This window comes from Carcharodon carcharias, chromosome 20 (genome assembly GCF_017639515.1).
Source record: "Carcharodon carcharias isolate sCarCar2 chromosome 20, sCarCar2.pri, whole genome shotgun sequence".
In the NCBI taxonomy this organism is placed as follows: Eukaryota; Metazoa; Chordata; class Chondrichthyes; order Lamniformes; family Lamnidae; genus Carcharodon; species Carcharodon carcharias.
Genome location: NC_054486.1, coordinates 106061709 through 106079482, shown reverse-complemented (window position 1 = coordinate 106079482; position 17774 = coordinate 106061709). Strand labels below are relative to the sequence as shown.

Sequence of the window (17774 nt, the reverse complement as noted above, 5' to 3'; positions counted from 1 at the left end):
TACAAGGACACCCAGGTCCCTTTGTACATCAACATTTCCCAATCTATCACCATTTAAATAATACTCTGCCATTCTGTTTTCCCACCAAAGTGGATAACGTCACATTTACCCACGTTATACGGCATCTGCCATGTACTTGCCCACTCACTCAACTTGTCTAAATCACCTTGAAACCTCTTAACATCCTCCTCACCACTCTCATTCCCACCAAGTTTCATGTCATCAGCAAACTTGGAAATATTATGTTTGGTTCCCTCATCCAAATTATTGACATATACTGTGAATAGCTGGGGCCCAAGCACTGATCCCTGCGGTACCCAACTAGTCACCGCCTACCACTCTGAAAAAGACCCATTTATTCCTACTCTGCTTCCTGTCTATTAACCAATTCTCAATCCATGCCAGTATATTACCTCCAATCCCATGTGCTTTAATTTTGCACACTAACCTCTTATGTGGGACTTTATTAAAAGCTTTCTGAAAATCCAAATACACCACATCCACTGGTTCTCCCTTATCTATTCTGCTGAAAAAACTCCAGTAAGTTTGTCAAACATGATTTCTCCTTTCATAAATCCATGTTGACTTTGTCTAATCCCGTTGATATTTTCTAAGTGTCCTGTTATCACATCCTTTATAATAGACTCTAGCATTTTCCCTCCTCCTGATGTTCGGTTAACTGGTCTGTAATTCCCTGTTTTCTCCCTCCCTCCTTTTTTAAATAGTAGGGTTAGCTTTGCCACCCTCCAACCCTCGGGACTGTTCCAGAATCTACAGAACTTTGGAAGATGATGACCAAGACATCCACTATTTCCATGGCCACCTCCTTTAGTACCTGGATGTCGATTATCAGGCCCTAGGGATTCATCGGCTTTCAGTCTCATTAATTTCTCCAGCACTTTTTTTTAGTAATATTAATTTCCTTCAATTCCTCCTTCTCACTAGACCCTTGGTTCCCTAGCATTGCTGGGAAGTTATTTGTGCCTTCTTCCGTGAAGACAGAACTAAAGTAGTTGTTCAGTTGTTTTGCCATTCCCTTGTTCTCTATTATGAATTCTCCCATTTCAGACTGTAAGAGGCCTACATTTGTCTTCATTAATCTTTTTCTTTTTACGTACTTTTAGAAGCTTTTACAGTCCACTTTTATGTTCCTTGCATGTTTACTCTCATATTCTATTTTGTCCCTCTTGATCAATCTCTTGGACCTCCTTTGCTGAATTCTAAACTGCTACTTTTTCGAGCAACTTTATATGAGTCCTCTTTGGATCCAATACTATCCTTAATTTATTTTGTTAGCCATGGTTGGGCCACTTTTCCTGTTGTGTTTTTGCGCCAGAAAGGAATGTATAACTGTTGCAATGCATACATTTGTTCCTTAAATATTAACCATTGCCTACCCAAGGTCATGCCTTTTAATGAAGTTCCCCAATCTATCTTAGCCAACTCACGCCTCTTACCTTCATAGTTTTCTTTGTTTAGATTTAGGATCCTAGTTTTGGCTTGGACTATTTCACTTTGCATCTTAATGAAGAATTCTATCATGTTATAGTCACTCTTCCAAAAAGAACTCTGCATCTTCAAGATTATTAATTAATCCCTTCTCTTTGCACATTACCAAATCTAGGATAGCCTGATCCCTAGTTGGTTCTTCAACATACTGGTCTAAATAACCATCTTATACACACTCCAGGAATTCATCCACCACAGTATTATTGCTAATTTGGTTTGCCCAGCCTATATGTAGACTAAAGTCACTCATGATTACTGTAGCACCCTTGTTACATGCGTCTCTAATTTCCTGTTTAATGCTGTCCCCTACCTTACCACAACTGTTTGGAGGCCTATAGACAACCCCTGCAAATGTTTTCCACCCCTTGTTGCTTCTTAGCTCCACACAGACTGATTTTACATCTAAATTTTCTAAGCAGATGTCCTCTCTCACTATCGCACTGATTTCACCCCTAATTAACAATGCCACCCCACCACCTTTTCCTTTTTGCCTGTCCTTCCTAATTATCGAGTGCCCTTAGATATTCAGTTCTCTAAAAGAAATTTCATTTTCTTTCCCAATATTACTTTGGGATACTGAAGCAGGCATGTGGGGGCTGTGTGTGGGTGTGTGTGTGTGTGTGTGCCTAATTTAATTGAACTGAAGATAGTGGGAGTGCAAGGTTTAAATCATCAAAGTGGTTAGGTGCAAAAGCAGGAATTTTGAAATGGAAATGGATGAGCTAATAGTTGCATTTGTAGATAAATTGAGAGGTTGTTTGAATTTCAAAGGGGAAATAAAAGATGTCAAGGAAATGTTTGCATCTTGCAGGAGTTCATAGGTAAACAGGTAGTGGGGATATCATGTTTTATTGATCCAAAAGCAAAGACAAGATGGAAAGTTGAAAGATATTATATTTGTAAGAGTTTAAGTTTCAAAAAAAGTTTAAAACAATGGATTTAAGATAAAAGAGGTAAAATATATTTAAAGAAAGATGGAAAGCTGTATGAGGGAGTGGCCATGTGAGTGCTTGAAAGGTGGACTTTTGAAAAACAGCCTCTAGCCACCCCAGAGAAGTGCTTGCGCTTTCCAGAAAGCAAGGTTTTGATAAAAGCCTTGGAATTCCTTTGTTTAGTGAGAGGAAGAGAGAAGCTGTGAAATACCTTATTTATAACAAAAGTGGGTGCCTTGTGGTTATATTACTGGATATTTTATAAATTAAGAATCTATTTGGACCGTTGCCTGGAAAAGACTGTTTATTTGGGACTCTAGATAAGTAGAAATCTTTTAGGAAATGTTGTAAGACTAAATTTAACAGTGTAACTAATCTTGTGTGTGTGTTTGTTTTCTTTTCTTTCATTAATAAATGTTTTAACTTAATTTTTAAAATCTCCAGAAGTGGTAGTGGACTCTTTACTGCTGACTCCGGTGCACATACCTTCGTGTAATAAAAATACAAATTGCATAATGTTGGGATAGCTTGGCCAAGTTTCCCTTTGGGATTTGCTCAGCCTGGCTGTTACCACCTGCCGTATCATAACAGTTCCCAGCTTTGGTCACCCTGCAGCCATGTCTCCATAATCACAATCATATCATACCTGTTTACGTCTATTTGCGCTGTTAAGTCGTCTACCTTATTGCGAATGCTTTGTGCATTCAGATACAGTACCTTTAGGCTTGTCTTTTTAACATTTTTACACATTTTTTTGTACTATGGCCCTATTTGCTGCTAGCCCTTGTTTCCTCTGTCTTTCACTTTTGCTTTCTACTTTTCTGTCTTTTATTCCTATCCTTGTTTCCCTCCCTTGTGTCTCCCCACTCAGTCTCCCATCCCCCTGCTAATCTAGTTTAAACTCTCCCCCACAATACTAGTGAATACCCCTACGAGGATATTGGTCCTGGTCCTGTTGGGATGCAACCTGTCCAGTTTGTACAGGTCTCATCTTCCCCAGAATTGCTCCCAATGCCTCAGGCATCTAATTCCCTCCCTCCTACATCATCTCTCCAGCCACACATTCATCTGGTCCGTTCTCCTATTCCTAATGTCGCGAGCATGTGGCACTGGGAGTAATCCTGAGATTACTACCTTTTGAGGTCCTGCTTTTTAATTTTTTCTAACTCCCTGTATTCTACTTTCAGGACCTCATCCCTCTTTTTACCTATGTTGTTAATACCAATATGGCCAACGACCTCTGTCTGTTCACCGTCCCCATTCAGAATGTCCTACAGATGCTTAGTGACATCCTTGACCCTGGCACCGGGGAGGCAAATTACCATCCTAATGGTCATGTCTGTGGCCGCAGAAACATCTATTTGTTACCTTACAATAGAATCACCTATCACCATTGCTCTCCCACTCTTTTTTCCTCCTCCATCCTGCCTCCCCTGTGCAGCTGATCACTCGTGGTGCCACAGACCTGGCTGTTGCTGCATTCCCCTGAGAAACCATCTCCCCCGGCAGTATCCAAAACGGAAAACCTGTTAGAGAGGGAGATGGACCCAGGGGACTTCTGCGCTACCTACCTCATGCTTTTACTCTGTCTGGTGGTCACCCATTCCCTGTGCACTCTTTACTTGCGGTGTGACCACCTAACTGTACGTGCTTTCCACAAAGGTCTCATCTTTGCAGCTGCTCCACAGTGACTCCAGCAGCAGCTCCAGCTCCGAAATGCGGATTTCAAGTAGCTGCAACTGAAGACACTTCCTGCAAACGTGGTCCCCTAGAAGTGCCCCTGACTTCCCACATCGCGCAGGAGGAGCATTCCACGTGGTCAAGTTGCCCTGCCATGACTTACCCTTAATTTTCTCCCTTTACTTTTACTTCCTCTAGTTTAGAAATTATTAAGGACATTGGAAATACTCACCAGGTCCTACTTACCAAGGCCACACTCTTCTTTCTGAGGAAAGGTAGAAAATGAAAGGATCACCTCCTTCCCCCTTCACCGAACTCCCTCACTCACCAAATTCCAACCTAAGCACTCTAATGCAGCCCAAAGTAGCATTCCAGTGTAGACAAGGCAGCATTGAAGATGGCCTGCTTTTATGCCATGCGCTAAGGTACATATGAATGAAAGCACTTTTATATTGGCCCTTCTGTTTAGCTTTCTGAAACATAAGTAGAAATTTGTAGCTTTTTTAATTACTATCCTAATTGTAACTCTTTACAGAAGACTCATTAAAATTAAATTAACTTATTTTGAATACTTCCGTGTTCTTTCCTGTCTAACACATATCCACTTTTTTTCAATTCTGAAAGGTGTCTGAAGTATCTCATAAAGATCAGAATGTGACACATTTCATTCTGAGTTAGCTGAGAGGTGACGTTGGCTTCAGTGCTTCTGGGCTAGGAATTCAGCCAGTATCCCATTCCTGCACACTATCCAATGGTCCTTAGTAACAATTATATATGGGCATTGGAGGAGAACCTGATAAAAAGTAGTTGTGACAACCTTCATGATTGGCGAGCCTGCTAGCACTCATTGTCTGCTTTCATCTATGTATATTGGGCCCTGCGGGCAAAATCTGAAGAGTTCCTGATGCCAGGGGAATTGTAGCCCAGCAAATCAGCACTCTTGGGAAAAGGTAATATAGTATAAGGGTGTGGCACATATAGGGGGTTAATGTTGGACTGAGTACAGTATCACCCACAAAGTGATGGGAGAGAGCACATGACCTACAACTGCTGCCATTCTAGTGTTGGAAAGAGCCATATTTACTAGCAAGCATAGAGATAACTCCTAGCTTGTACTCTTTACTGTATATTTGTAAATAGTTCTAAGAGTCAATAGAGAATTACAGTTAACCTATGTGTGACTACGAGGACTTCTTCAGACCTATCTAACTGTAACCAACACTCTACAACAGGTAATACAGGGAAAGTACAATCAAGTATGGAACTAAAGCCAGAAAAGCTGTCGGCTAACGTAGCTGAAATTGTTCACTTTTTAATATCCTTCCTCGTTGAGATATTCTTCAGAAAGGGAGGAAAATTTTATAGGTTTGCCCACCACTAATATTCTGTGCTTTCATTGTATTAAACTGCAGGACAACTGTTGTTCTGACCAATTGCTTTTCCTATATAAGCCATTTTGAAGAGTACCTCACCAGGACTATAGTCAAATCAGTCCTTAATTTAACAAGTCTCTCTCACTGTCTTTTTCTCACTCATCCACACTCTTGCATTCTCTCACACTTGCACTGCTTTCATACTGATTCACTTTCTCTTCAATCACTCTTGCACACATGCCTGTGCATGTGCTGTCTTTGTTTGTCTGTCCCCCTCTCTCTCTCTCTCTCTCTCTCTCTCACATAATAATTCATCAATTGTGGGGTTGAGAAATTTTCTGGCAGTCTGCTTACTTTAGATCCCTAGTTTTGGATGGTCGTACTGGCCTTAGCTCTGTATACTGCTGTCCAGTGTTGAACCACTGCTGCTGTGGCCTTGTTTTGTTGCAGGGTCATTGTTCATTTGTAGTCACTGCTCAATTTTTAATTTGGAAGAGATCTGCTGAGAAAAACAGTTGAACTTTAATTATATTCAGTTTATCTTACATGCCCTGCAGACAGCTGGAGCCTGGTTTTTGGCAGATCAGGGGCTCCAGTTCAGCCAGGTAAAGGTCATGTTCAGAGTAAAATGTCTCTGACTCCCATATTTTACTGCTTCACAACATGCTGGTAGTATGTACTTTTTTCTACTGTTAAACACTGGTGTAATATTTGGATAAATAGATAATCATAGTGCTCTATTGAGCAGAATTTAGAGGAGCTTTTCCAATTTTTATCCTTTCAAGTGTTGTATTGGCAAACTTTCCCAAGAAGCATTAGTGTTAGTGCTACTTAATACTCCTCTGCATTTAATGGATTCAATCACATATTTTTTGTGCATTTTTGCCTTCTGTGTCAATATCTTTGCATGTTTTTTCAGAGTCTTGCAAAGATCTTCACCACATACAAAAGAATTGTAATGTGGCTACACTGTGCCTCAACGATCACCCCCTAGCATTGATAAAATAAAAAATCCATCATGAATCAAACTGACAATTGACAGCATTATTCTTAATAATCTGGCAAATCACTTGGTATCAAAAAGCGAAAATAGATTAACTTTTCGAGTGTGACCTCTTCATCAGTTAGAGGGAGACAGGGTGGGGCAAGGGGGTAACAGGGTGGTGGGGGTGGGGTGGGGGGTGCGGGGGGGCGGGTGGCAATCCCTGCTTCATTAATTAGTGGCTCAACTGAAAATTGTGAGTGGAGCTCTCAAGCGAGCTTCCTAGTAGATTTTGTGTGTGTGTGGCCTACTGTATGTGCATAGTTCAAGCTCCCATGTGGGACATGCTGTATATTGAAGCATTGAGAAATGCCATGTGACAAGAGGGACAATGCTAAATAATTGGAAATACTCAACTGGATTTGGCGTTTGCTTCAGCAAATTAAAATGATCATGTTCTTGTTCTGGGTATAAATGGTTTATGAATCACATCTCTTCAACTTAATCTGACTTACCCAGTTACATTTAGTTCTCTGAGGTGCACAGATGCTTGTAACTTGATTTTGTATCAAAAATCACTGATGTAATTGGTATTTTTAGTTTGCTTTGTCAGCTTTTAGGAAGACAAAAATTGATCCTCATTTGCAAGTAATAGTCTAATCTACCAAAAGAATGCTACAATTTACAGGAACATCCTATAAAAAGGGTATCATAGTTCAGTATTTCACAGAACATTTTGTAGTGATTGAGTGATGAAACTTATTAATAATCTTGTTTCCATTTTGTCCCCCACCCAACTTTTGTTCTGCAGAACTTGTTATATGCTGATGATAGTGACAGCACAGAAATTAAAGTCATAGATTTTGGGTTTGCACGATTGAAACCTCCTGATAATCAGCCTTTGAAGACCCCGTGCTTTACGCTACATTATGCAGCTCCTGAACTACTGAAGGACGACGGTTATGACGAGTCCTGCGATCTGTGGAGCTTGGGTGTTATCCTGGTAAGTTGGTGCAGAGGTAAAGGTTGATATCCCAGGGAAGCCTGGTGAGCTTACATCACAGGTCATTCAGCCTATCTCACTTGTACTGATTCTCCGATTGAGTAATCCACATTCCCTTTCCTTTTAATGTCTTTTATGGATTCTTTGTGGTTAGGGTATTCCATATCCCAAAAATCCTCTGTGTTAAAAAAACTCCCCAAACTCTCGTTTCATTTTTGCAATAATCTTGGATTTTATGTCCTCTATTTACCAATCTGTAGGAATGGTTTATCCCTATGATCATAACTTCTCATAGGGCAGAATTTTCCCGTTGGCGTGGAGGGAGGGGTCCCGCACGTCCACGTGTAAAATGAAGCACGGTGATGTCGGACGAGCATCCCGACGTCACCGTGCGCCATCGTGATATTTCATTGGGCGGGTGCGTGATGATATCCGCTGCGCACCTGCCATTAATTAACAGGCCCCTTAAGGACCTTGACGCTCCAATCGACACGAATTTTTCGGCGCCCGTGCGATCTTCGAGTCGGCGCACGGGCACAATTGGCAGGCGGTTAGGACACATCTGTATAAACCTCATTCATGGGCGGGATAAGAGGGCTCAGTGTGGTGGCAAGTGTGTTCTCTCAAGTATTGATTTTTCAAAGTTATTGAAACTTGCCTGTGTGATCTGTGATACTTTAAAACCCATACCAGCTGCTTTGTCGGGACTCACAACCTTCCGCTCAGCACTCTGCAGTGAGGAATCTTCTTTGGGCCTGCAGGTTTCAGGAAGCCTTCCCTTAGCCTGGGAATGGGAGCTGAACTGTCCACTGGAGGCACCTCCTCTCAGGAGGAATGGAGGGCTAGAAGGGGGAGGAGGCCAGGAGTGCACATTCAGCCTCTAGGAGGGACACCTTTGGGAGGTCAGGCGCAGGCACAAGAGGCGCAGGGCCAAGAGGTAGTCCAAGGCGGAAGGGGCTGCAGAAGACGCCACTATCCTGCTGCCAGGGTATACAGGCAGCGAAGCAGCTACCTCAATATGTCTGAGGTGCAGTGCTGAAGGAGGCTCTGCCTCTCAAGGGAGACAGTCATCTATATCTGTCAGATGGTTGGGCCTGAGATCTCTGCTAGCTGTGTGGGTGGACAGCCCATGCCAGCGGCTCTAAAGGTCACAGCTGCCCTCAACTTCTATGCTTCTGGCTCCTTCCAGGGGACGGTGGGTGATCATTGAAGTGTCTCCCAATCAGCTGTCCACACTTGTGTCAAGCAGGTTACAGACGCTCTGTTCAGACGGGCATTGAGCTTCTTCCACTTCCATTGAGACCAGGCAAGTCAGACACAGTGAGCCAGAGGCTTCGCGGCCATTGCTGGCTTCCCCCGTGCCCAGGGTGCAATAGACTGTACACATGTGGCCATCAAGGTGCCAGCAGGTGAGCCCGGTGCCTTCATCAACAGGAAGGGCTTCCACTCCATGAACGTGCAGATAGTGTGTGATCACAGGATGCTGATTCTACAAGTCTGTGCAAGGTACCCAGGCAGCTCCCATGATGCCTACATCCTCAGACACACTCAGGTGCCGGGGCTCTTCAATGCTCCAGCCCGGCTGGATGGTTGGCTGCTGGGTGACGAGGGCTATCCCCTCAGAAGGTGGCTCATGACACCTCTCCGCCATCCAAGAACAGAAGCTGAATAGCGATACAATAGGATCCACGCCTCCACAAGGGCTGTGGTGGAGAGAACCGTCAGTCTTCTCAAGATACGCTTCCGACGCCTGGACCGTTCAGGGGGCGCACTCCAGTACCCCGCAGATCGTGTCTCGGTGATAGTGGTTGCATACTGCGCTTTCCACAATCTTGCGCTGGAAAGGGTGGGACGCAGTGGACAATGAAGACATCGTCGCAGTGGCTGCAGCTGCACACGATGAGCCCAGCAGTGAGTACGAGGATGAGCACGTACAGGGAAATGCTGAGGGGTAGACGCTAACCCAGACATACTGCAGGGAGGCAGGGACACCCAGGAGGCTTTAATCCAACTAGCACACCACATATGGACCTCCAGGACAAGCCTGGGCTGTAGACTCATACTCGATACCTAAGTGCCAAATCTGCCAGGTTAGGAACAGTAACTAAGGGCCTTGTTAATAAAGCTGAATGTCCCACAAAACACTCCTAACATTTTTGGAAACCATACACATGCAGAAGAAAAGAGGCACCCTCCTTCATGGTCACATGTCTCAATTTAATATCAAAAGGAAAGAAACTTAAGCTAAAAAAATGACAATGGTGTTCCAATTCAAAGCACATCATAAAGACCTCATCTCAGGCCAACACCAAAGCACCAGTGATAAACCCGTGGTGTGCCTAAGGTGCCTTATGTTTACGTTTCTGGGTGCTACGTCTTGGTGTTGCCCCATCGCTGGGAGTGGCATCTGAGACAGCCTGCTGACTCTGCTGTCCTGTTGGCCACGATGACCTTGACGGTCATCCTCTGGCCTGTGGAGCCTGTGCTGGCCCCACCTGGGAGGGAGCAGCCAGTTCTACAGCTGGCATCTCCCCAATCGTCGCAGCCTCACCGGATGCTATAGTCACTGGGAGAAGGGTGGAGGAGCTACGGCCCTCATCTGGAGCGCCCCGAGAGGTGCCCGCTGAGACGACAGGCGCTGCTGCGCCGACGTGAGGTCGCTTCGGACCTCCCTGCTTACCGTGGATGGATGGGCACCGAGCTGGGAAACTTGGTGCCCAGATCATCTCCCACACTAGCACTGACCAGCTGAGGTCAATGCCGATGTGAGGGTTCGCTGGTCAGAGTGCATCTCCAGGAAGCACTGATGGGTCTCCTGGAGGAGCCTCTCCATGAGAGTCACCACTCTCTCCATGGAGGATGCATGGTGCTCAGACATGTGGCTCATTGCTTTGGCAATCGTCCGCATAGACTCCTCCATCAGGGAGACCAAGCCAAACATAGCCTCATATATCTCCCCCAGATGCTGCCACACACCCAGCCACATTTCCTGCAGCTGCTGCATTGTGGACAACTCCAGAGGCACATCATCAGGCACCAACTGATCATGTGCCTGGTCCCCTGCAGTCCTCCGACTGCTGGCACCATGGGCACTCTCTGTCTCTGCCAACTCCCGCAGCGACTGTGAAGTGCCCTGTGCCCAGGGACACTAGTCGATGTTCTAATTCCCACCGAGGTGCTGGTATCGGCGCTGGTGCCTGCCTGGCAGAGATGGTGTGACACTGGTGAGACTTCAGGGCCCATCAGGTGTGAGAGGGGGCCTCTGCTGCTCCTCCTCCCAGCCCTGCTCTAATGATGCTGAGAGGAAGAACAAGGACATTGGATCAGTTAATGTGGCAACAATGGCAATGTGCATCCCTGTCCCTCAGATCATTATGTGCTCATCCTTCGATAAGCAATGATCAAGCCATATTGCAAAATTAAATCACTTATCATTCAGCACTGCCATGACTGTTGGGAGAACAATGCTGACCTCACTGCTGGGCACACATACCTGGCCGTAGCACCCCAGCCTCACTGACACCTGTGGACCTGGGAGCATGGCGCCTTTCCAAATCCAGGGTCCCCCGCTCAAACCGGCTGAGAATGGCTAACCACGCCTGTCCACCATCAGTCCTCATACACTCTGCAACTTTATGAGCATTCTTCTCCCGAAAATGAAAGAACATTGATTTGTGCAAATTGTACATGGACTCTCTTCGTGCACGGCTCACCCCAACCCCGAGTGGGACATATCAGGGCTCCAGTGCCTCCTCACCCCACTGCTACCAAACACTCACACAAAGATGCTGGGCCTGATCCCCCCACAGCCTCTCATCTTGGCCACATGCTGCCTACATCACATTAGGCACCACATTGTATATTTTTCCCTAGCAAGGAGGCGCAACCGCATGGAGCGCAAAGCGCAGCAGATGGTTCGTTGCCATGCCAACTTGAAGCTCCCCTCCCAGCACGTCATCACCCTGACTTGGACATGTCCTGGAGTTCCAGCACAGAGCCTAGGTGCAGCTCCTCCAGTTGCCCCCAGAACAGTCATGTGGGTCTCAGTATACCACATGCTGTGGGGGCAGAACCCCTTCATCACCCTCTCAGGCTGACCTCAGCATGGGCAATATCTGCTGGCCCACCCAGCAAAGGACACATGCCGTCAAAGATTCAATGCAGTCACTACACTCAGACTTGGGGAGTGGGGTGGGTGGTGGTGGTGGTGGTGGTTGGGGGGGGTGGGGGTGTGGGTGGGTAGCAGGGCAGAAAACTGACCTGCTGGGTTAAGTGACCAATGCCAGCACTGCCCTCATCCTTCCAGAGCTCTACAAGGCATTGAAGTGCTTGCGATACTGGATCCAGGTGCACCGCACCACGTCACAGGAGCTCACCACCCCCTCCACCTCCGCCCAGGCACGTTTCGTCATGTAGGGGGGGGGTCTCCTCCTCCCATCCTGGGGAACCAGCACCTCCTGCTGTGCTGCCACCTCCTCGAGGAGGGCAGCAAGGCAGTCATCGGAAAAAAAAGAGGGGCACACTGGCCCCCCCCCCACCCTACCCTCCAGCCTGGCCTGTCCCGATAGCCCACCCTCCAGCCTGGCCTGTCCCGATAGCCCATCCTCCAGCCTGGCCTGTCCAGCCCCGATGGCCTACCCTCCAGACTTGAGTCACCTCCATTGCCTCTCTGCAGAGCCCTTCGCCTAGCCATTGCATGCAGGCTTTCCAAGGCTGCCAGGCCTTCCTTTATACAGGTCACCAGGTCGCCATTGAACCCGGCAGGTTGAGTCCACCCACCACCGCCCACCCGCTCCCACTGTGCATGGGAGTCATGAAGTACCCTGGGCGGGCCTTAATTGGTCCATCCGCGTAAAATGGTGGCACGGACCCAATTGCAAGTGACAATCAGGTCCACGCCCGCCCGTTCCTGCTTCACCCCCCTCGCCATCCAGAAAATTCTGCCCATAGTATTGCGTCATCATTTCTTGAATGTTGATTCACTACTTGGAATAAAATATTTTGAACCCTGTAATTCCTGAAGCTGGAGAGGACGGGTTGGGGCATCTATGGTAGAACCCAAATCCACCAGAGTTCTGCCCCCTTTTCAGGCCAATCACACATTCTTTGGGGTGAGCCCATAATATGCCTGTAAAATTGCCAGATCAGTTTCAGCTGTGCCATCAATGATAGAGCAATACCAAAATTGGCATGAGGGAACACACCTCAATTTGCCACGCACCCCCTCACCAAAAAGCATGGCATGACAGCATAAACTGTGGTATGGTGGTTTAGTGAAATTGCTCCCTTAACCCCCGCCCTGCGCCCCCCTCACAATCTACACCCCCCATCAAAGCCTGGTCAGGGAAGTACCCTAATTGTACCAGAAATGGAATTGGTGCCAACTCATAATATTTAAATTGACTTTCACAAGGGTGTGAGGGATGTTTGCAGGATGTTGGTGGAAGTCCTACTCTGCACCAGATGATCTATTTCTCTATTCCCCCCTGCTTGCCTGCAGGAGTTTTGGGGCCTTAATCTCCAGTTTTGATAGCTTGGTGAGGGGATGAGGAGAATCTCTAATTCCACAAAGCTGATGTTGGTGTTCCTGCATGATCTAATTTGTAGGAGAGCCCACTGGCAAAAGTCAAAGCATTCAATACTCGCTCTCAGTCTTGTTTTAATAAATGGTGTTTTCCATTTAAAAAATTGTCGCGAACCCAAACACAAGTTGTGGCTAAGGAAATATTTTCCCTTTCAGGGTTTAAACATGGCACGTTTTCATTTCTGACTGTTGTTCCCTCCGGCAGTATACCATGCTATCGGGGAAAGTTCCATTCCAGTGTGAGGGAAAGACATTGACGTCCACCAGTGCTGAAGAAATCATGACGAAAATAAAACAAGGGGACTTCTCTTTCGAAGGGGAAGCCTGGAGAAACGTCTCACAAGAGGCCAAGGAATTGATACAAGGTAAGAACAGGCAGTGACTGACTTTGCCTAGCCCAGGGCCATTTATAGCATTCTCCCCATCATCGCTTTAGACCCTATTGAAGTTAGATTCTACCCTTTCATTTAAATATAAAGTTATCAATGGTAAATTGAACAACTCCTGAAACTCCTGCCTAATGATCCATTTTATAAAATGTCGCCGAGAGGAACACAAGGAAGGTTATTGCATTAAAGTCCAGAACAGCTGGTCCTAGTTGTTCTGAGTTCCACTGCCTCACACTCTTCAACATGTTGTTCCTTCTTACGAGGATTCCTACTGTTGACAGAGTTCAGATAGTTACAACCCCATTGCAGTGAATGAATACCTCCCCATAGATGAACCACCCCTCCCCGACCTCCAACTCACTCTATCTCAGTACTTGGGCTGTAAAAGAGAGCTCGCTGAGCAGTCAAGGAACTATGCCTCAAAGATAGCAACTCTCTTTAGGCATTGGAGGGAGAGGACGAGAAATTATTTCAAAGTTTTTTTAAAATTCCAATTGATGAGTGCCAAACAGAATTCTGAACCTGACCTATTTGATTGAGCAAGCTTAAGTTAATTTATTAAGTATTTGTAAATTTGGACATTTTTCCTGTATTATAAAGAGCAGCAGTTTAAGGAATGAAATCACTTACATTGTTTCTGGCCAAATAGGATCTTCGACTACTCATTAAAATATTCAAAAGTTGTAAATAACCAATACCTGATAAATGAAAAGGCACAAGGCCACTTCTCCGAACACACAACCAGTCATTCCTCTTTTCAGCTGCTGGGTGGAACTCTGCTGTGTTTTGCCAGTATTTTGTGTTAATTTCGGATTTACAGCAGTCCACTTGCTTTCTTTATCTCTTGTGAGACACCTGCATCTGGGAAGGATTATCCAAGCAATACCATTCCAGCTGAAGGGAGGGCAGGAGTTGCACTGACAGAAGACCTATAAAGCTAGAAGGTGAAATAGTTGAGCGATTTGCTTGTAATACTTTGCATTTTTCACTTGCAGGCCTCCTAACCGTTGACCCAAATAAACGGATTAAAATGTCGAGTCTCCGTTTCAATGAATGGCTTCAGGACAGCAGTCAGTTATCATCCAACCCGCTTATGACCCCGGACATTCTTGGTTCTTCAGGTGTTTCTGTCCATACGTATGTCAAGGCAACTTTTCACGTAAGAAAATCCTTTCTCATTACGATTGCTCTCTGGCTATCATACCTGCAGTGCCTTAAACAAACGTTGCTCTACCAAGATGATTCACTAAGGACAAAAAAGCTGACATTAATAGCAGGGTATAGGAGTTGACTGCTGGTGCTGTAGGTATTGCAGAAACCAGTCTGAAGAGATTTAAACAGGGAGCTCTGCTCACTGACTTACACTGGATCCTGGTCCAGTAATATCTCTATTTTAAAATTCTCACCCATGCATTATTCCTCAGTTCCCTTGTCCCTCCCTAACCTTGTAACCACCTACAGCCCTACAAGAACTCTGCCTTCCTCAAATTCTGGCTTCTTGCACATCCCCAATTTCCTTTGACTTCCACCCCCGCCCCACCAACACCCCCAATCGCCCTCAACATTGCAGCTGTGCCTTCAGCTGCTGAAGCCCGAAACATTGAAATTCCTTCCTCCACTTCTCTCTCCGCCTTTAAGGACCTACACCTTTGACCAACATTTTGGTCACTTGTCCTAATATCTCTTTACGTAGCTCATTGTCAAAATGTTTTCTCCTGTGAAGCATCCTTGGGATGTTTTACTGTGTTAAAGACCCTCTATAGATGCTGTTGTTGCACTTGTTTCTGAATTGGCTAATGAAATGAATTCTGTGCGTTAATTTTTTCGCTTTGTTTTTCTCTTTGTTTGACCTCTGCACAGGCCTTCAACAAATGCAAGAGGGAAGGTTTTTGCCTTCAGAATGTGGACAAGGCACCTCTAGCAAAAAGGCGCAAGATGAAGAAAACCAGCACCAGCACCGAAACACGGAGCAGCTCGAGCGAAAGTTCCCACTCCTCCTCCTCTCAGTCCCATGGCAAAGCCACACCAACCAAGAAGCTACAGCCCAACAACCCAGTGGACAGCAATAACCCGGACAGTATCTTTCAGTTCTCCGATTAAGCTGCTGCAGTCACTCTTTCACAATTTAAAAAAATTGCATTTGTATGTTTTTAATCATGAATTTGACTTGATCCTTTGAGGACTACAAGTTTCATTATGCTTTTTTTAAGTGTGCCCTCTCCAAAATGCCTAAAATATATTGTGCTTTTAACTTATTCCAAAGCACACATATATATTAAAAAAGTTATACGTAGTTCTGTACTTCCCTACATTATCAATTGATTGGTTTTCTCTGGGGAATCCAAAATTAGTGGTCATACATATGACAGTTACTATAAATCCAAACAAGATTTCAAGAGGAAACTTACTACCACATGGAGTAATCAATGTGAGTAGAATAGATGCCTTTAAAGAAAGGTTAGATAAGTACATGAGGGAGAAAGGAACATGAGGATATGCTAATGAAATTAGCTGGAGAGCAGGAAGCTCCTGTGGACCATAAATACTGACATAAACCAGTTGGGCTGAGTGGCCTATTTCTGTACTATAAATTCCATGTAATATCCCTGTATTGGAAAAAGGTCTGATTTTTAAACAGTTTAAAAATGTGTACATTCTGGGGAAAATAAAATCCCACTACCTGGCACTCATGGAACTTTTATTGACTTTTCTGTGTCTTTTTTTTTTAAAGTGTGAAAGAATTGCTGCAGTACACAAATGTTGTTGGGTGCATTTTTCAAAGAACATTCGCACATATATCTGTCCTACAGGTCCTACAAGGTACGAAGTAAGATGAAGGTGCTGTGTTTGGTGTGCTAATCTTTTCCTACAAGACTGAATCAAAAATAAGAAACTTGCTGTACAAACAGATCTACGATGGACATAACATATGCAATCGAGATGTGCAGATGGCTCAGATTTCCCATGTTAATCACTTGCACTGTGTAACCTTAGAACTGTTGCTATTTTGCTTCTTAATTTTTTTCAAACACTTGCTTTGTGTTCCGCCGTGGACCTGCTCAAGTGTAGCTGGATGCGGGAATCACTCACAGCTGCCTTTTCTATGTGATGGGATCACAGTCCTCCCACTATCCTTAGCCCGCCTACCCTCCTCCCTCACCCAGTGCTCTGAGGCAACTGGCAGGAAGCATCCTTTGTTCCAAGTGATTGGTGGAGCACACTGTTTACCCATTCCCTTAGTTGCTGATTGGTGGCTCAGACATAGCGCCTGAGGGGAAAGAGGAAACCCATATTCCAAATGGGGGAGAAAATTGAGGATTTTTCTTTCCCCCTCAAAATGTAACTGCTCTGGAGTGACACCAATTCTGACCTCTGCAGTGTCTTTTTAAGTGAAACATCAAATAAGTGACCGATATGGGAAATCTGAGTTCTAATGCATCCTTTATATATATAAATATATATATGTTCTATTTTTAGGGGCCATATGGGAAATTTGCTTCTATATTGAAACCAAGGCTATTTGATAGTAATGTGTGCTCCGTATGCCATGTGCTTTGTTATTTATGTATTCTTTGGCATGTAGTCTGTTTATTTTTTTGCATGGATGATAATCATGTAGCCAATCTGTTAGTATAAGTTTAAAGAATTGTGTTGCAACCATTAACTCGTACTGCATCCCAGCCAACAATTTGACATCTTTGATGATTTTTCTGTAGTTGTGTTTTCTGAGTGACTGGTAATTAGTTAGCTGAGTGGTGCAGACCACCATCTTCAGATTAATACAATTAATGCAAGAAATCCGGATTATGTAGCTCTGCATGATTTTTACCCCCTGTTTATGCAACGAAGAGACTTACAAGAAATGCAGGTGCGGTGGGGTGGATTTGTTTTTCTGTGAGTCTGTTCTAATAACATGCAGGTCAGATGTTAACAGATGTGATGAAGATGATCCACAGGGATCAAAGGGAGTAGAAAGTAAGTGACTCTGGCCTGCAGAAGTTGTTGTTGGATAAAGTTGCTCCTTTTTGGCAGCGGGAAACACCCTCAAAAACCAGCTGAGTTTTTCAGCTGCAGGAAAGGAGTGGCTATTCAAATCAGTTTTGATTCCCATTTTTTTGCTCTTCGACTGATAGCTTTTACATTGAGTACTGAACATAAAAGGGGAAAGAAAGCAAATTGCTGCAGATGCTAGAAATCCGAAACATAAACAGCACACGCTAGAATCACTAAGTGGGTCAGTCAGCATCTGCAGACAGAGAAACACGATTCAGGAAACTGAAACATTAATCTCATGTTTCTGTCTGAAAAGATTCTTCCTGGCC

General features: G+C 44.9%; 1 protein-coding gene across 4 annotated transcripts in view; it reads left to right on the top strand.

Annotated features, from left to right (window-relative positions):
- LOC121292658 (ribosomal protein S6 kinase alpha-5) overlaps nucleotides 1-16131 on the top strand; it is a 220891-nt gene extending 204760 nt beyond the window's left edge. For all 4 annotated transcript variants that reach the window (XM_041214911.1, XM_041214909.1, XM_041214910.1 and 1 more), the window contains 4 exons: nucleotides 7288-7479; nucleotides 13269-13428; nucleotides 14448-14611; nucleotides 15313-16131. In XM_041214911.1, the coding sequence (XP_041070845.1) occupies nucleotides 7288-7479; nucleotides 13269-13428; nucleotides 14448-14611; nucleotides 15313-15552 (756 nt within the window). In that variant the 3' untranslated portion in view covers nucleotides 15553-16131. The remainder of the gene's footprint in view (nucleotides 1-7287; nucleotides 7480-13268; nucleotides 13429-14447; nucleotides 14612-15312) is intronic.
- Nucleotides 16132-17774: the final 1643 nt, after the last annotated feature.